An 18422-nucleotide genomic window follows, 5' to 3' on the forward strand; every position below is an offset into this window, starting at 1 on the left:
ATATTTTTGAATCCATAGTAGTGTTGTCACGATATCAAAATCTAAAATACCTCGATACTGATAATGAATTGACACCACGGCAAAAAAACAAAAACAGTAAAAGTAACTTAAAATGCATTGTTTTATTAATTAATTTTACAAAACTAAATACTACATGACTGCTCTGCTTTTTAACCATTCCCTCAACTTTATTTATAAAAATAATTACATGCCACAGTGTGAACATACTTACAGAGATGTTTGCAACTATCACATTATCAATCATGTTATCAATCACATTCGCTAACCTTTCACAGTTCTGAAGAGGTTGGGATAGGGGTGGGAGAAATGATGAAATTTTTCACAATACGAGTAATTTAATTTTTTTCTATTGTAATTTTATATCATAATATAGTTATTTAGTTTTATTTTATCTTTGTTATTAATAATTATAATTACAGACAATATGACATACAAATGAAATAAACAGTGCTTTTAGTTTCTCGGGTAGGCCACAGTAGGTCTATTTAACAGTAGCATTCAAGTGACTGATTTTTAATCTATAAATTAATGTTATTCAGTCAAGCAGTGGGTGATTTTCTATTTTCTTTTGTTGTTTGATTAAAATTAATTACTTAGACAGCAGCAGGTTTATTAGGTTACGGTCACTTTAAAACCTGCACGGATCCAATATAATAATACACATTCGATTTTTCTCAATTGTTTATGTTCACTAAAGTAATAGTCTATTGTGTTTATGTGAATACTCACCAGTATGTGCATTTTGACATATTTTTGACCATTCAAGCACAATAATCAGTGAATGAGAATTGAATTTGCAATCACATGCTTGTCTGAAAAGCGGCATTCTGTGCGTGCGCTTCAGGTCTGAGCAGGCCTTCAGGTTTCGAGCCTTATTGTGCTTAAAAACTATTTTTAACACCAAAGACGGTGTTAAAAATAGTTAAGCACAATAAGGCTTGAAAAAAGAACTCTATACGCTGCACATCCAGCACTTTATTTTCTCGTGCATGCATATTTCTTTGTTGCTCTAAAATGTCTTTAATTGAGATATATTTTTGCTTTGGCTCTTATTAGAATGCTGTCATTCTTAAAGTACCTGAACTAATAAAAAGTTGTATTGTACCATTTTTAATAACAGGGTATTGCGATACCGGTATATTGTGCAACACTAATCCATATTATAACATACAGTAAGATACATGAAATGTGATGTGGGAAAAAAAGAAATCTGGCTTTTCATTTTGTGACTGATGCTTCTGAAATGGTAATAATAGATTACAAAGTACGTTTTGATCACTGACACTACCATTTTGACATTTAAATTATTGATCGTAAAAGAAAAGAAAGAGAAAAAAGGAAAGCAAATTATTCCATCATGCTCCACATACACTTTATTCCTCTTGGTGCTTTTGCATGATAATAAAGGCAAATATTGAATTTTTGTGGCTTGCCTGAGCAGTACGTCCCTGTCACAGTCTAGTGTGTGACAGCATATGTTTGGACACCCGTAGTCAGATGGAAACAGACCTGTCAGCACGGCGGCAGGATGGGACAGTGAGATAATCACACAGTGTCATTTTGGGGGGCAATTACCCAGCTTTGGAGTGAAATGAGAAAACCTGTTTTTTTCCTGCTGTCCTAATGGAGGTTCCGGTCATTAGTTAAACGAGAGTCTCTCTCTGGCTGTAATCAAACGTGAAGCGTTCAGTTTTAGAGCCCATTATAAAACATCTGCTCCCCGGCAACGGCCTGCGGAGACTTACGTTTGTTCTGTCGTAAATGTCGGTGAGCACTATTGCTGCTCAATTTCAAGTCTTTGTAAGTTGTACAATTAAACTGCTGCAATCTGAGTCATATTCACCTTTACTGGCCAGATATGCACTTTTTTTGACGGTACAAAAACTTAGCAGCTACGATGTAGGGCATTTATCCTTATGCTATGGATGCTTTTTCATTATCATTTCTTTTGAAGTAAATTTGAATAAATAGTAAAGACATTTTCTACATTTTGAAGCTATAGACATACATGTAAATAAAATATGTTAAAGAAATTATAATTTTGTTAGTCATATTTTTTCTGTTACTCACTATAGACAAGCTGGTACCTGCAATCCTCAACAATAACACATTCAGTACTGCAGTAAACCATGTGATTCTCATAATGTAGTGTTAAGCATCTCTTTCTGTCTCTCTTAAATGAATCAGGATGGAGAGAAGTGAAGATGTGACGGTGTTCAAAGGACCAAATCATCCTGTAAAGAATCCCATTTAACCCCATCCAATCTGGAACAGGCACACAATCCGCCTGCGCTTTGTGTAAAGCAGAATTCTGTAACAAGCTCCACTAATACTCTGCCTCTCCTCTTCCAATAGACCAGCTTCCCAGCCAAGCAGGACCGCCGCCTCTGCCACCTGCTCCACATCATCACAAGCAGCATCCGTCAATCACCTCCCTCAACCAATCACTGGCCAACCAGCCGACAGAGCTTCAAAGTGCATCTGAATGTGTGCAGCTGCAAGAAAACTGGGTTCTGGGTAGCAATGTGGGCTTGGAGAACAGGTACTTGTTTTTACACAGTCATTTGCTGTGTTTGGATTCACTCACTCATTCACTTAGCATATTCAATATTCTCTATATGAAGACTTCAGATGCAAAAGCCTTTAAGTGCCATCTGAAATTTTCTTCTAGAATGATCATTTTTATTAAGCTTGTATGTTTATGTTCAGTTATTTCACTTTAATGGCAATGATAATTATCTATTAATTGTCATTAAAGTGAAATGACTGAACTTAAATATACAAGCTTGATAAAAATGCTCATTTTAGAAGAAAATTTCAGGTGGCACTTCATATAGTCAATAACACATAGTGCATTAAATGGGGAAGGAGTGAAAGAAACTAAGTGAGTGAATTCAGATGCTGATTTAAGTACATAAGCAACATTACACCTTATGGTTACACATACACTGTACTGTATTTGCATTTGATCTTAAATGCATCTTAACCTGTTAGCCTTCGCTAACACCCGCTTTTGAAAAAATCCCAAGAAATGGCATACCCAAACTAAAACAGATAGCCTACAGTTCATGAACCCTTTGCACAAAAAGCAAAAATTTGGACATTTCAAAGTAGACACATGGCAGTTTATTGTAAAGTCAGAATTAATTATTGTATTAATGAAAAAGTTATAAATAGCTTCAAAGTTTTGTAAAGTAATTACAAATTAATTTTTATGAAATATCTTTATGAAAATAAAATTTAAGTTGACATTGTTTTAATCTAGAAATGCACTGCAGCTAAAACCACATGCCTGACCATGTTATATTTAAAATCTGAGGATGTCTAAAACTTTTTATTAAATGTTTTTTAAGACCATTTCAGGTTAATTCATTTTGAGAAGACTCTAAAATGCTAGCTGATGTTAATTTGTGATTTTCTAAGCATCCATTCAGTGTATTGTCTCTATTGTTTTGTGGTGCAAACTGCCCATTCAGTTGCAGTCTTCCCTGCACACATTCACACCTCTCTGGCCTGGTTATGGCTCTAATTATTCTTTTCTTTTGACTTCATTATAATTTTGACTTTCTATTTACACTGTTTTCATTTTTTTGATCAAACTTCTCACGCAGCCTTTTCTCCTTAAAAAGTATTTTCTGTAGTGTAAAAAAGACAGTCTCACAAACTACCTTGTAACCAATCACGTCAACGTGCAGGCGGGCTTTTGAATATCATTTTTCTCAAGCTTCGTGGACACTGAGACGCCGACTCAGCTCAGCCTTTCATGTTTGCGCGCATCTTTTGCATCATCAAAATGTGTGATTATCAGCTAGTTCCGATCCGTGGGCGATTGTTTGGAGTTAAAAAAATATAATACGCACTGTTACATTCTCAATATTTAGTGATTTAGCCTCATATACAGTATATGTTCATTCACTTTTACAAGCAGGTATTGTTAGTTACCACCAGAACTGCTTGCGGGTCCACATTGAACACGCTTGAAGTGTGTAAAAAAGTACATTCAGTATCAAAATTAATCTCTGTGTTATGTATATAAATATTAAAATTACACTTACACTGTAAGTGCGTTCCTTACAATTGCGTTCAATTACACTGAACACAATCAGTTACATTTGTGTCAGAAATAATACTCTACATAGTCATACGTTTTCCATTTGGGTTCCTATCAGTTTTCACTACTAATTTTTGAGGAAATATTAAGGTAAAACCTACCAAGTCAAGCCTTTATGTAATGCACCTTGCTGTCACTACAGATATCTTGAAGTGTACTACTAAAGCTGAGGGTTGCCTACCCAGCATCCACCTGACAGATTGAATTTATGTATGCATGACATGAGTATCAAATCAAGCATAAATAAATACATGTCATGTTAGTCTTATCTTCTTCAGATATATACAGTATATACACATTCAAAAGCATTTGTCTGTAAAAACACATTTGTTCTTATTGTAATAGTGGACATTGTCTCTTAACCTGTTTATTGTTTAATTATAAGACAGTTTTTGTTTTTAATTAAGGGTTGAAAGTGCAAAATTAGTGTTCATAAAAGGATGATGTCTTTTACTAAATTCAGCCTTTGTTCATAACAGACACAAAGTGTAAATAGTAATGTACTGCATCATAGATTTTCCCCACCCTTATGCAGATTTCTTAGTGCTACAATCAGCATTTTCACTTCAAAAAGCTGAAGGGAAGGGTCCCGGTAGACTGGGACCTGCAGAGGCTGAATATGAATCCAAAAGCATTGGAAATAGACTTCATTAGCCAAAACAAAAGTCACTATGTGCAAGCCAACATTTCTGTTATGTATACATCAAATTAAATGACCAAGTAGTGGACAAAGAAAAATGTTATTTCTTCATAAGAATAGTATTAGTACTTGAAACCTAAATCAATCAATTCATGAAATGTATTTGGCCTATATTTAGACTAAGTGGATGAAACACCAAAAAGGGGTCAAATCTTCCTTGACCTTTTGAAATAAAAGACTTTTTGTATCGTGAAAACATTGTCAGTATCTGAAAGATGCCTCCACAGATGTGAAACCCTGTGTACAGTGTATATATATATATATATATATATATATATATATATATATATATATATATATATATATATATAGCATATATATGAACAAGAAACTTCTACTTCCAGCAGTAATAACTTTTTATAAAGCATGAAGGATTTAAATCTTTCCTGGAAGATATATTGCGGATAATGCCAGTTTATATAACCCTGCATATATACCCCCAGGAGCGTGAGCTGCCACCCACTCGAAAAGTTAAACAAGACGAATAACAGTTTTAAACTGCATCACAAAAACATGTGTGGCCATTAAATACTTATCTCAAAATTGTAACAATAATGTACTAAAAATAGCTACTAGATTTTTTTTAATTTATTGAAGGCTAGATGTCATTGTTGTCATGCCACCTAAAGGAAGAACAAGTCTAATGCTAACAGCATGTACAACTGAAATATGTTACATCATATAGCAATTTCAAACACTATTTGAAATTGCTTTATGCAAACATATGGTTTATAAAGCAAACATACATACTGTATTCACTGTTGTGCCCTGTCATAAAATGTTCATGATGTGTGTAGGCAAGAATACACTAAATTAATCAATTAAGTTAACCTGGTATGAATAAAGCAGTCGTGTGTGTGGGACATAGAGGAATGGGTTGTCATAAAAAGTAAATGTAGAGTGGATCATTTTTAGTGAATGAATCAAATTTAATGTCAGTCTACAATCAGCCTGCCCAGCAGTTTAGTGAGGATTTTCTTTCTTTGGCATTTCAAGTCAAGTCAAGTCAAGTTTATTTATATAGCGCTTTTCACAATACAGATTGTATCAAAGCAGCTTCACAGTATTAAAATTAAAATAATACATCAATGTTTGTTTCTAGTGGAAAACGTCCACGTTTGGTAATGCTGATCAATAGTATTGTTGATTGATTAATTAAATTAAATATCCCCAACTGAGCAAGCCAAAGGCAACAGTGGCAAGGAACCGAAAAAACTCCATCAGGTGACCTGATGGAGAAAAAAAAAAAAAAACCTTGGGAGAACCCAGGCTCAGTCGGGGGCCAGTTCTCCTCTGGCGTCTATGAACTAGAGGTCGGATTTAAGTGTAAGATTAAAAGTATTATATGAATGCCTGGCTGAAGAGATGCGTCTTTAATCTAGTTTTAACCTGGGAGAGCGAGTCTGAGCAATGAACAGTATCTGGAAGACTATTCCAAAGTTTTGGAGCTAAATGTGAAAATGCTCTCCCTCCTTTGGTGGACCTAGATATCCTAGGTATGACCAAAAACCTAGAATTTAGTGATCTTAAAGAGCACGATGGATTATAGGGCGATAGAAGGTCCGTTAAATAGACTGGAGCTAAGCCGTTTAGGGCTTTATAAGTCAGTAGCAATACCTTGTAATTAATACGGAACTTTATAGGTAACCAATGTAGTGATGATAAAATTGGTGTTATATGATCAGCATTTTGGACTAACTGTAGCTTGTTTATTAAGGATGCAGGACAACCGGCTAATAAAGCATTACAGTAATCTAGTCTCGATGTCATGAATGCATGAACTAACTTTTCTGGATCAGAAACTGATAGGATATTACGTAGCTTAGCAATGTTTCTAAGGTGGAAAAAGGCTGTTCTTGTAACATATGAAATATGATTTTCAAAAGACAGGTTGCAGTCTAGTATAACACCCAGGTCTTTTACTGTAGAGGATAAAGTAACAGGACATCCTACTATGTTAAAGTTGTAGTGTGAGAGGTTTTGTGGGCGTTTTTTTGAACCGATGATTAGTACCTCTGTCTTGTCTGGATTTAATAAAAGAAAATTGCGCGTCATCCAATCTTTTATATCTTTAACACACTCTGTCAATTTGGATAATTTAGCGTTTTCATCTGGCCGTGATGAAATATAGATTTGAGTGTCATCAGCATAACAATGGAAACTAATTCCATGTTTCCTTATAATATTTCCAAGTGGCAGCATATATATTGAGAATAACAGAGGGCCTAACACAGATCCCTGAGGCACTCCATAGTTTACTGGAGTTATGATCGATTTTTCTCCATTTAAATAGACAAAATGGTAGCGGTCAGATAAGTATGATCTGAACCAGCTTAATGCTTGTCCTTGAACACCAGTATAATTTTGTAGTCGATCTAAGAGTATTGTGTGATCTATAGTATCGAACGCAGCACTAAGATCAAGTAAAACTAGTATTGAGATACAGCCTTGGTCAGAAGCTAATAGTAAATCATTTGTGATTATAACGAGCGCAGTTTCAGTGCTATGATGCGGTCTGAATCCAGACTGAAACTTTTCATAGATGTCATTTTCTTGCAAGAAAGAGCCCAGTTGGGCGGATACAACTTTTTCTAGAATTTTAGACATAAAAGGAAGATTTGAAATGGGTCTAAAGTTTGCTTGGTTATTTGGGTCTAATTGTGGTTTCTTAATTAGGGCCCGAGCACCGATGGTGTGAGGACCCTCTTGGAATTGCTCTGTTTATTATTATTATTATTATTCTTCTCCGCATTGAATTGCATTTTTGAGGGCCTAAACATGCGCGAAAACTCACGAAACTTTGCACACGCGTCAGAACTGGCGAAAATTTACATCTGATATAGGTTTCAGAATTGGACGGGGCAAAATGGCTCGATAGCGCCACCTATAAAAGTTCAACGGAGTGCGCCTCCTGCAACGTTCCACGTACGTGCACGAAATTCGGTACATACGTGTAATGACCTAATACCTACAAAAAAGTCTCTTGGAGCATAGCCCTAAACACAACAGGAAGTCAGCCATTTTGAACTTCCTCTCAGATTTTTGTGCAGTTTTTGCCATTTTCAGGCCTCGTACTTTAACGAACTCCTCCTACAGTTTTAATCTGATCATCTTCAAATTTGGTGAGTGTAATCTTAAGGCCTTTGCGACGTTAAATTGCGAAGATCTTGAGTTTTCGTCGAAGGGCGGGTCCTCGGCGGCCTTACAAATTTCGATGTTTCGCCATGAAACAGGAAGTTGCTGTAACTCAGGCATGGAATGTCCAATCTCCCCCAAACTTCACACGTTTGATAAGAGTTCTGTCCTGAACACATGGCCATGCTCATATTCAGTTATAGTCATAGCGCCACCTGCTGGCAACAGGAAGTGACATGTTTAACACTGTTATGGACTCCTAATAACATATAAAAAAGTGCCAGCAAGTGCGAAACATGCTAACAACATACTAGAAGCATGCTAAAACATGCTAGCAAACTCTTAGCTAAGTGCTAAAGCATGCTATTATTGCAATTAAATAGGAATTTGCTGTAACTCAGGCATGGAATGTCCAATCTGCCCCAAACTTCACACTTTTGATAAGCGTTCTGTCCTGAACACATCTACATGATAATATTCAGTTATAGTAATAGCGCCACCTACTGGCAACAGGAAGTGTCATGTTTAACACGTTGATGCCATTCTAGCAACATGTTAAAAATGCCATTGAGGTCTAAACATGCTAGAAACATGTTAAAACATGCTAGCAATACTTAGCTAAGTGCTAAAGCATGCTAATTCAATGAAACAGGATGTTGTTGTTACTCAAGAAGGCAATGTCCAATATGCGCCAAACTTCACACTTTTAATAAACGTTCTGTCCTGAACACATGACCATGCTCATATTCAGTTACAGTCATAGTGCCACCTGCTGGCAACAGGAAGTGACATGTTAAACACTGTTGTGGACATATAAAAACATATAAAAAAAGTGCCAGCAAGTGCTAAACATGCTAACAACATACTAGAAACATGCTAAAACATGCTAGCAAACACTTAGCTAAGTGCTAAAGCATGCTATTGCTGCAATTAAATAGGAATTTGCTGTAACACAGGCATGGAATGTCCAATCTGCCCCAAACTTCACACGTTTGATAAGAGTCATGGCCTGAACACATCTACATGAGAATATTCAGTTATAGTAATAGCGCCACCTGCTGTCAACAGGAAGTGACATGTTTAACACTGTTGTGGTCTCCTAATAACATATATAAAAGAGCCAGCAAGTGCTAAACAGGTTAGCAACATACTAGAAACATGCTAGCAAACACTTAGCTAAGTGATAAAGCATGCTATTACTGCAATTAAATAGGAATTTGCTGTAACTCAGGCATGGAACGTCCAATCTGCCCCAAACTTCACATGTTTGATAAGAATCATGGCCTGAACGCATGCCTATGCTCAAATTCAGTTATAGTAATAGCGCCACCTACTGGCAACAGGAAGTGACATGTTTAACACGTTGATGCCGTTCTAGCAACATGTTAAAAATGCCATTGAGTTCTAAACATGCTAGAAACATATTAAAACATGCTAGCAATACTTAGCTAAGTGCTAAAGCATGCTAATTCAATGAAACAGGACTTTGTTGTTACTCAAGAAGGCAATGTACAATCTACCCCAAACGTCACACGTTTGATAAGAGTTATCTCTTGAACACATGTCCATGCTCATATTTAGTTATAGTCATAGCGCCACCTGCTGGCAACAGGAAGTGACGTTTAACACTGTTCTTGACTCCTAATAACATATAAAAAAATGCCAGTAGGTGCTAAACATCCTACCAACATACTAGAGACATGCTAAAACATAATAGCAAACACTTAGCTAAGTGCTAAAGAATGATATTACTGCAATTAAATATGAATTTGCTGTAACTCAGGCATGGAATGTCCAATCTGCCCCAAACTTCACACTTTTGATAAGCGTTCTGTCCTGAACACACGACCATGCTTATATTCAGTTACAGTCATAGCGCCACCTGCTGGCAACAGGAAGTGACATGTTTAACACTGTTGTGGACTCCTAATAACATATAAAAAAGTGCCAGCAAGTGTTAAACATGCTAACAACATACTAGAAACATGCTAAAACATGCTAGCAAACTCTTAGCCAAGTGCTAAAGCATGCTATTATTGCAATTAAATAGGAATTTGCTGTAACTCAGGCATGGAATGTCCAATCTGCCCCAAACTTCACACTTTTGATAAGAGTCATGGCCTGAACACATCTACATGAGAATGTTCAGTTATAGTAATAGCGCCACCAACTGGCAACAGGAAGTGACATGTTTAACACGTTGATGCCGTTCTAGCAACATGTTAAAACATGCTAACAATGCTTAGCTAAGTTCTAAAGAATGCTAATTCAATGAAACATGACTTTGTTGTTACTCAAGAAGGCAATGTCCAATTTGCACCAAACTTCACATGTTTGATAAGAGTTCTGTCCTGAACACACATCCATGCTCATATTCAGTTATAGTCATAACGCCACCTACTGGCAACAGAAACTGACATGGTTAACACAGTAATGCAGTACTAACCACATAATTATTGTGTACTAAGCATGCTAGAAACAGACTGAACATGCTAGCAACACTTAGCTGAGTCATGAAGCATGCTATTATCACCATTATACAAAACATTTTGTAACTGACTTTGACATACTCTTACTATATATACCTCCTTAAATGTACATTTCCCAACCATGCTCTGCCTTCCTAAAGCCACCGAGTGTTGATGGCACGGGTGCGAGGGCCCTTTCATCGCTGCTTGCAGCTTTAATGAGTGGTTTTATAACTGCCAATTTAAATGTTCTTGGAACATGACCTAAAGATAAAGATGAGTCAATAATATTGAGGAGAGGCTCTTCCACTACAGGTAACACAATGCCATTTCAACATAATTCCCAAGGTTTTTTCCTTTAAGTATTTCATTAACTTCCAATAAAACATGGCACCTTTACTTCTAGAAATCTCACTTAATGTCACTTTTTCATCAGCACAGGAATATATTTAGGTATATATAATTTTTGTAAATCACTTCAAAATAAGCTCTTTCTTCAAATAATAATAATAACTTAGACATTAAATTGTTTTCTTTATGAAATAGCAATAGGCCTTCCTGCAGTCGCACTGTACACATTCGTTAATAACAGAGTTAGTAATGCTGTGCGTCAGGTTTTTGATCTTTTGCGCACCACAGCTGTTGTGCTCCATTGTGGAGAGGAAAAAAACAGCAACAAAAAGAAAGACTCTAGTGATAGTGTACTTCTTTTGGATATGAGGGAAAAAAAAGCTGTTTTGTAATCACATCAAGTGAAAAATCTTTTTTTTTATCTAGATCTTGGCAGAAAACAGTCTTCTCCTGTTATTAATGATCCCAGTAGAATTCCTCTTCTACCTCTCTCTCCCTTCAGCTTCCTCTCTTTTCTCCATGCAGTACACCAATCCATCAAGTCTCCTTTTCTCACTACTCTACCTTTCTTAGCACGTTATCTTGAAAACTTTCCACTCCGCTGTCTGTCACAAAAACTCTGATCTTTACATGCCAACAGAAAGGGACTGTCCTAAAATGGCAGTGGCGCAGAAACCTCCAGGGAGCGTCTTAAAATACCGCCACTCTGCCGAGTGCTAGAGAGGCACCTGCTGCTCCCAGACCCCTACTGAGGTGGCAGATGCTTCCACCTCAAAGAGGATGCTTGAGTCCTAGATGGAGTTGAGAGGATCTGTGCGATTCCTCCTTGTTTTTCACAGATTTTTTTGAAAACCTAGTCTCACATGCACATGTGTTGGAATGAGGCTTTGTCTTCACTTTAAACTCGTCTTCCACTTTGTCACCAGTCACATACTCTTTTCGCATTTAGACTAAAACGTTTGAACAAGTCAACAAGCAGTCCTTTGAAAAGCCCAGTCTTTTCTTTAGCCTAGCTAATGTGGCCATCATTATATATCAGATTATGCTAGAAAAGAACTTTTATTCTTTTGTTTGCAGTTTCTCTTTCAACCTCCAAATCATCCCCTTTTCTTTTGTTGGGCTTTTTCATTCGCGCTGCAGTATTCCAAGCGTCAACCCGATGACAAGGAAAGGTGGGGCACTGACAGGGAATCAGATTGTGCAAGTACAAAAATCTCTTTGGGGTGAAGTTACTTCTTAGTAGTCCTAATGCGAACAACACTCTCACACCCTATAAAAAGGGGCGATGAGGATTAGCTTAGTCATTTTCTCTAGCTGGCGTCACACTCCTGCTAATCAATTATGGATTGTTTGGCCTCAAAACGGCACACTGTCAGTGTATTTGTTAATCGTTTGTGAAGGCTTTTAAATGTGCCTCATTCAGTGTGCAGTGGCCCGTAACCTATCTGAGCCCTTGTGAAAAATGTGTGTGTGCGTGTGTGTTTGGAGTGGTGGCAGCAGCTCATAACCGTGCAGATTATAAAGTAGAAGTTTTACAATGGAGTCCTTCTGAATGAAAAGCAGGCATCTTAAAACCAGGCCTGTATTGAAATTTCCACAAAAGAACAAGCGTCTGAGTGTTGCTTGACCGTTAAAGTTTAAACTTTTAAAGAGTAATGCTGTTTGTAGATGGAGAGTTTTAAACATTTTCTCATAAAAAAAAAAAGAAAAAGAAAAAGAAAAAGAAAAAAGTGTATATATATATATATTAGAGGTGGGCATAGATTAATTTTTTTAATCTAGATTAATCTAGATTAATTTTGAAATTAATCTAGATTAATCTAGATTAAAATGGCTCATTTGAATTCTGCCGAAGGCATTCAGAATATGTGTGCTACCCAAATAAGGACTATAAAAGTAAGTCTTTGAGAACGGGTTTCTCAAGCCAGGTGGCGCATTAGACCAGGTGCTCATCTCCTGTTTCCAAAATGCATCACAAACTGCTTGAGAAAGCTGTTCTACTCATAGACTGTAAAAGGTTACTACTGTACTGTTACCGTACGTAGGCAACATTAGGTAGGCCTATGTTATTATCAACTACTATAGGCTATCAATTAGGGATGGGCGATATGGCCTAAAATCCATATTGTGATATACATTGCAGCCTCTTGCGATAACGATATTATAATAAAACCATTTCAGAACAGGTTACACAGACCCTGCTAAACAACTACTAAAGGTTTTATTTTTTTTGTTTTTTTGTTTTTTTTTGAAAGGGTGTATGTAGTTTTGAGAACATATATTGTGCAAAACTGTAAGTATACAACATAATTTTGCAGATAAATAAAATTTAAGTACACTAGCTGCAGAGACTTAAGTAGGTCTAATGTTTATTATGGCTTGGAGCTTATGAAACCCCAAATTTAAAATTAGAATATTGTCTAACTGATGTCTTTTCAGTTAAAAAGAAACACAACAACGATTCTTAAAATTGGGCGCTTTTAATAAAAAGAGATTATGTGCTACACCACTCACTAAGATATATTGGGAATAATACGCGCGCGCTGGTATTCAGTGATATGTTTCGTTTTGAATTTGAGGTGGTAGAACGGATTAGTCGTGTGTTAACTTACCGAACTGTTACCCCACACAGTCTACGTCGGACGGCTTAAATCCGAACCAAGTCCAAATAAGGGTTGCACCGATCTTTTTCAACAGCTTTCACTTTCAGCCGTGTTTACTTAAGATGACGACGAATATGATGCGTTGCAGCCGGGTGTACCTCGCGGCCGCGGGTAGATTGCGTCATCATAGCTTGTGTAGCTTGAGCCAGCTCCCAACGCTCCCAACCCAACTTGGAGAATAGATTAACGGCGATATTTTTTTTATCGCGCGATAAGAGTCTCGCGTTAACGCAGCGCGTTAACGCCGATAACGGCCCACCACTAATATATATATATATATATATATATATATATATATACTGCCCTACAAAGGCAAAAGACCTTAAGTCGCTAGAGTGTGGAACTGAGAAAAATTACTTTAAAGATTTTTAGTTGTCCCGACATATTAATTATAGGTAGGACACTGGAAATCTGGCAAATAGATGTTTAAGTAATGGAAATTATATACATAAAAAATCTTGAGCTCAAACTTGACTTTTGACCACTATTTTAAAGTTACTGTACTCTGCCTTTGTATTGTCAGCAAAAAGTGAGAAGTCATGCCAAGGCAAAAGGCAGTAACTTCCACATTATCAATATTTAGTTGCTGATCACCATTAACAAAATCATTATAGTAACACCTGTATAAAATCTAGTGATCATGGCATTTATTTTGTATGATTTACAATTATTTATAGCCATCTACTTATTGCTATCCTGTGCTTTGGTTGCATTCTGATGGCATTATTAATACATTTGACATGACAAAATACCTCCATAGATATATTAGTCCAGCGTTGACTCGACCGCGTTTAGGGCGGGGCTGAAGGCGAAGTTTTGGCACTCTGCCAGCTAGTTTGCCAAGCTTTAATTCTTGGTTGTATTCATTTGATACGGCAATGTGTAACGTTTTTCTGTCAACTCTGCATAATCCTTCGCGATCGATATCGCACGTTTGTCGATGGAGCGGGTTCAGGCTATACTAAATGTTCTGACCGCAATTGTGCAGGACAAAGCTCTGAGGACATCAGAAGTTAGAGGGACTGATGGCAGCTGGCCAGCTACACAGGCTACACCGTCATTTTAATTTTAATGGACATTAAAATAAAGCCAGATAACCGTACAGTCTGGTAGGTAGCATTATTTGATAGAACACCGCAGTAACTTCATCTCTTCTTTTGCCTTTGGTCTTTTGCCTTTGCACGGCAGTATATATACTGTATATAGTATATATATATATATATATATATATATATATATATAAATGGCCTATTCCGATTTCCGATTTGTTTTGTAAGTGTGACCTGCCGATAATTATTTTTTGCCGATTCTGATTGGCTTTCAAAGAACTATACAAAAATCGACGTTTTTTTCAATGTAAAATTTCATTTTCATTAAAAAACAAGTAAAAAGACAGTAATTAAATAAGAACAAATAAACAAATTTCAAACAACAGCACAAATAAATTCAACAGAATAAAGAGAGATGTGAAATAAACAGCTTTAAGTTTTTCAGGTGTGTATACAGTATATTCAGATAATAAATACTACAGAAATTTAAGTAATCAAATGTAAAATAACACTGAATAGTCTTCATTGTAAAAATTTAAATACAGATTAATGCTTACATATAGTAACAAAAGTTATTCAGTCAAGAGCAGAGAATGATTTTCTTTGTTCTTTTATTAACGTGACAGACAGACTGCTGTCAATTTAAGAGTTTATGCACGGATCCAATATACTTTTACACAACTTGCGTTATATTTCTCAACTAATTAGGTTCCAAAACTGACTGCATTTAACTGAATTCTGACCAAGACGGCCATTTTGACATAATTTTTGTATTTAACCGTTTAAGCGCAGTAAGCCACTAATTTTTGTTACTTGCGACTCAAAAGCTGATTAAGACTGAGAGGCGGCTTGTGCTCTCCACTCTCTCTCTCTCTCTCTCTCTCTCTCTCTCTCTCTCTCTCTCTCTCTCTCTCTCTCTCTCTCTCTCTCTCTCTATATATATATATATATATATATGTGTGTGTGTGTGTGTGTGTAATATATATATATATATATATATTAGGGATGTTCCATATTTATTTATTTATTTTGCAGTTCATTCACTGAGGGATTTATCAGAATAGTTCAAAGATTTGTGAGCTTATGGGCCCTATTTTAACGATCTAAGCGCATGGTCTAAAGTGCATGGCGCAAGTGCAGTTAGGGCTTGTCCGAATCCACTTTTGCTAGTTTAAAGACGGGAAAAATGTTCGGCACGCCCGGCGCATGGTCTAAAAGGGTTGTCTCTATTCTCTTTATGAGTAATGGGTGTGTTTTGGGCTTTACGTGCAATAAACCAATCAGAGTCTCATCTCCCATTCCGTTTAAATGCCAGTTGCGCTCACGCCATGACGGATTCGCTATTTACATGACAGAATTTGATAGTGGAAAGACCAAACGTATCTCCAGAGCGCAAACGGATCTGCTCGTGCGCGAGGTTAAAGCGGGACAAGCCGGATTCCACCATATCTTTATGTACACAATAATAATCTTTTACATTGTAATCCTTTTATTTTTAATATTTTCCATGTTTGTGTGCTGCTGCGCATCCCTGTGTGTTTAACAAGCAGAGTGTTCGCGCGTTGTGGACCCGCCTATAGGCGCACATGACCAACGTTCTTTAAAAAAAAAAAAATTGTGCCATTGACTTTAGACCAGGTTTCAGTTGGTCAATGGCACAGTCTATTAAAGTTGCCTCAAAATACGCGCAACGCGCCATCAATGCGCCTGAACACACCTCTTTTTCAGACCAGCAACTTGCAAACTAGCAAAAAACACTTGCGTCGCGCCTGCCGCTGCATTGCGCCGGGTGTATGATAGGGCCCTTTATGACCAATTCCCATCTCAAAATGCATTTTTTTGCCTTTATTTTGTGGTATACTGTGTTCTTCTCGTCACATTTAAATCAGACAGCAAACTTAACATTCACAACCCAGGTAAAGCATGATTTATTTTGCTGTGGCGCAGAAGATTCGGCAGCGGTGGAGCGCCACTGATGAAAAGCAGAGCAAAACACTGCTACCAAATGCTGATTCTTACACATCATTATGGGTTATGTTTCTTATCATAGAATATAGAGTTCAGTTAACCGCTGTTCACTTTGACTTGACTTTGTGTGCTTCTTTCCATCTTAGCCCATAATTAGAGACATTCATTTTATAAGAACAGGCACTGATCTGTAAATATAACATTACAATGACAACCCTATAAATAAATATAGTTATTACAATTTAACTAACAGTTTATTAAATTACAACTTTTGTTACATACATACTAAAATTGCTGTTTCTATAATGATAAAAAAAATGTGATATGTCAAGGAAAAAGGTTTCATTTTAAAGTTCTCAAAATGTCAAACTTTTTAATAACTTCTAAAAAAGACACCACTTTTTAACCTTAGGTTTTGTTCACAGCTTGCTCTAAAAGTTTTCAGCAAAGTTATTGTTTTTATATTGCATCATCCCATTTCTTATCTTCTTTTCATAGACACTTCCTGCTTAAGACTGGAACAGGCACCACATCTCTCTTCACAACTCCTAATCCCGGTTACACCATGGCGACCGGGGCTGTCTACTCTCCGCCAGCCCGTCCCTTAACCCGCAACACACTATCAAGAGGTGCATTCAAATTTAACAAGTCGCCTAAACGGTGTTCGTGGAAATGCACCGCTCTCAGTGCCGTAGGAGTGGCCACCCTGCTGTCGGTTCTGCTCTGCTACTGCATAGGTAACTGTGTGTGTGTGTCTAGCTTATGTGACTCAGGTGTGAGCTGTTTTATACAGCCTGTCCCCATCAGAGATAGCGAAATAGCTCATCAGCTCATCAGTTTTTCTTCCCCAACCTTCATCTGTGGCCAAAACACCTGGTGCTCTGCTCTAAATAGTCTCCCAGTCCCACAGAGGAAGTCACGTACACACACATATGCTGGAAAAAGACATCAATTTAGTGACTAATAACTGCTGCTAAGCAAAAGCAACATGAACTGATCTTGCAGTAATCTATATTCACTCTGTTAGCCCTTCCAAACATTATAACCTCACATTATTTTATTCTCTCAGATTTCTTAACATTGTTTCCCCACTGTGAGTTATTTGCCGCAGTTGGAGGCTCCTCCCCCCCCTGCTGAAGGCCTGTTAGAAATATTCATCCCTCCAAAGATCAAACTGAGAGGAGGAGAGGTGTGTGAAGCGCTGCCTCCTCAGCAAGCTCCCTCGCTGTGAACTTTGAAGGAGACTTTTCCCTAGCTGTTTTCACACTCATCGAGCGGTAAAAAAAAAAAAAAACTAGAAAGTGTTTGCCTAAGATTTAACAGCAGTGCATGAGGAAGAGGATGTTTTGAAGAGAGAATGGAGGAAACAGAAGATTGAGAGAGGAGAGTAGCAAGGAGAATGAAAGAAAAAACTTGTATTATATAACAGGTTTTGATCTTCATGTTTTTGATTTTCACATTTTTCCATCTTTTTTTTCCTTTTTAATCACTGGAATCTGATTTAATTTCCTCAGCAAGCAGTTTTCAGTAAGTATATTCAAAACAGTTTTCGTCAAGACCCCATGCAGTGATAATTCAAAAAAAAAGTTTTCAAACAGCAAAAACGACATTGTGCACTATTCAGAGCAGATTCTAATGAGGGAGAGGTTTTCTTTTTTAATGCACTGTGCTTGTGTCCAACACATGCGTAAAGGAGAGTGCATATCACCTTCTGAAATGGTTTTCAACAGCTTTTAAACTATATCTTTTTGCAAATGAGAATGTCTCATGACATGATATGTGCTTGCTGTTCCGTTTCATGATCCTAATTGCTTTCTGTCGCAGCCATGCATGTACTTGGCCTGAACTGGAAATTGAAGGATTTGGATAATCACGCCTTTGAGAATGGACAAGCCAAACCAGTGACGTTCCCGACCAACCCTGTGACTGCAATTTCTGCAGATGGTAACATTTCAA

The 18422-nt window shown here is 37.0% G+C and overlaps 1 protein-coding gene across 6 annotated transcripts in view; it reads left to right on the top strand.

Moving 5' to 3' along the window:
• LOC307171158 (teneurin-3) overlaps positions 1 to 18422 on the top strand; it is a 137083-nt gene that overhangs the window by 64036 nt on the left and 54625 nt on the right. For all 6 annotated transcript variants that reach the window (XM_079892616.1, XM_079892618.1, XM_079892619.1 and 3 more), the window contains exons 4-6: positions 2377 to 2563; positions 16965 to 17203; positions 18291 to 18410. In XM_079892616.1, the coding sequence (XP_079748742.1) occupies positions 2377 to 2563; positions 16965 to 17203; positions 18291 to 18410 (546 nt within the window). The remainder of the gene's footprint in view (positions 1 to 2376; positions 2564 to 16964; positions 17204 to 18290; positions 18411 to 18422) is intronic.

This window comes from Squalius cephalus (genome assembly GCF_949319135.1).
Source record: "Squalius cephalus genome assembly, chromosome: 14".
NCBI lineage: Eukaryota > Metazoa > Chordata > Actinopteri > Cypriniformes > Leuciscidae > Squalius > Squalius cephalus.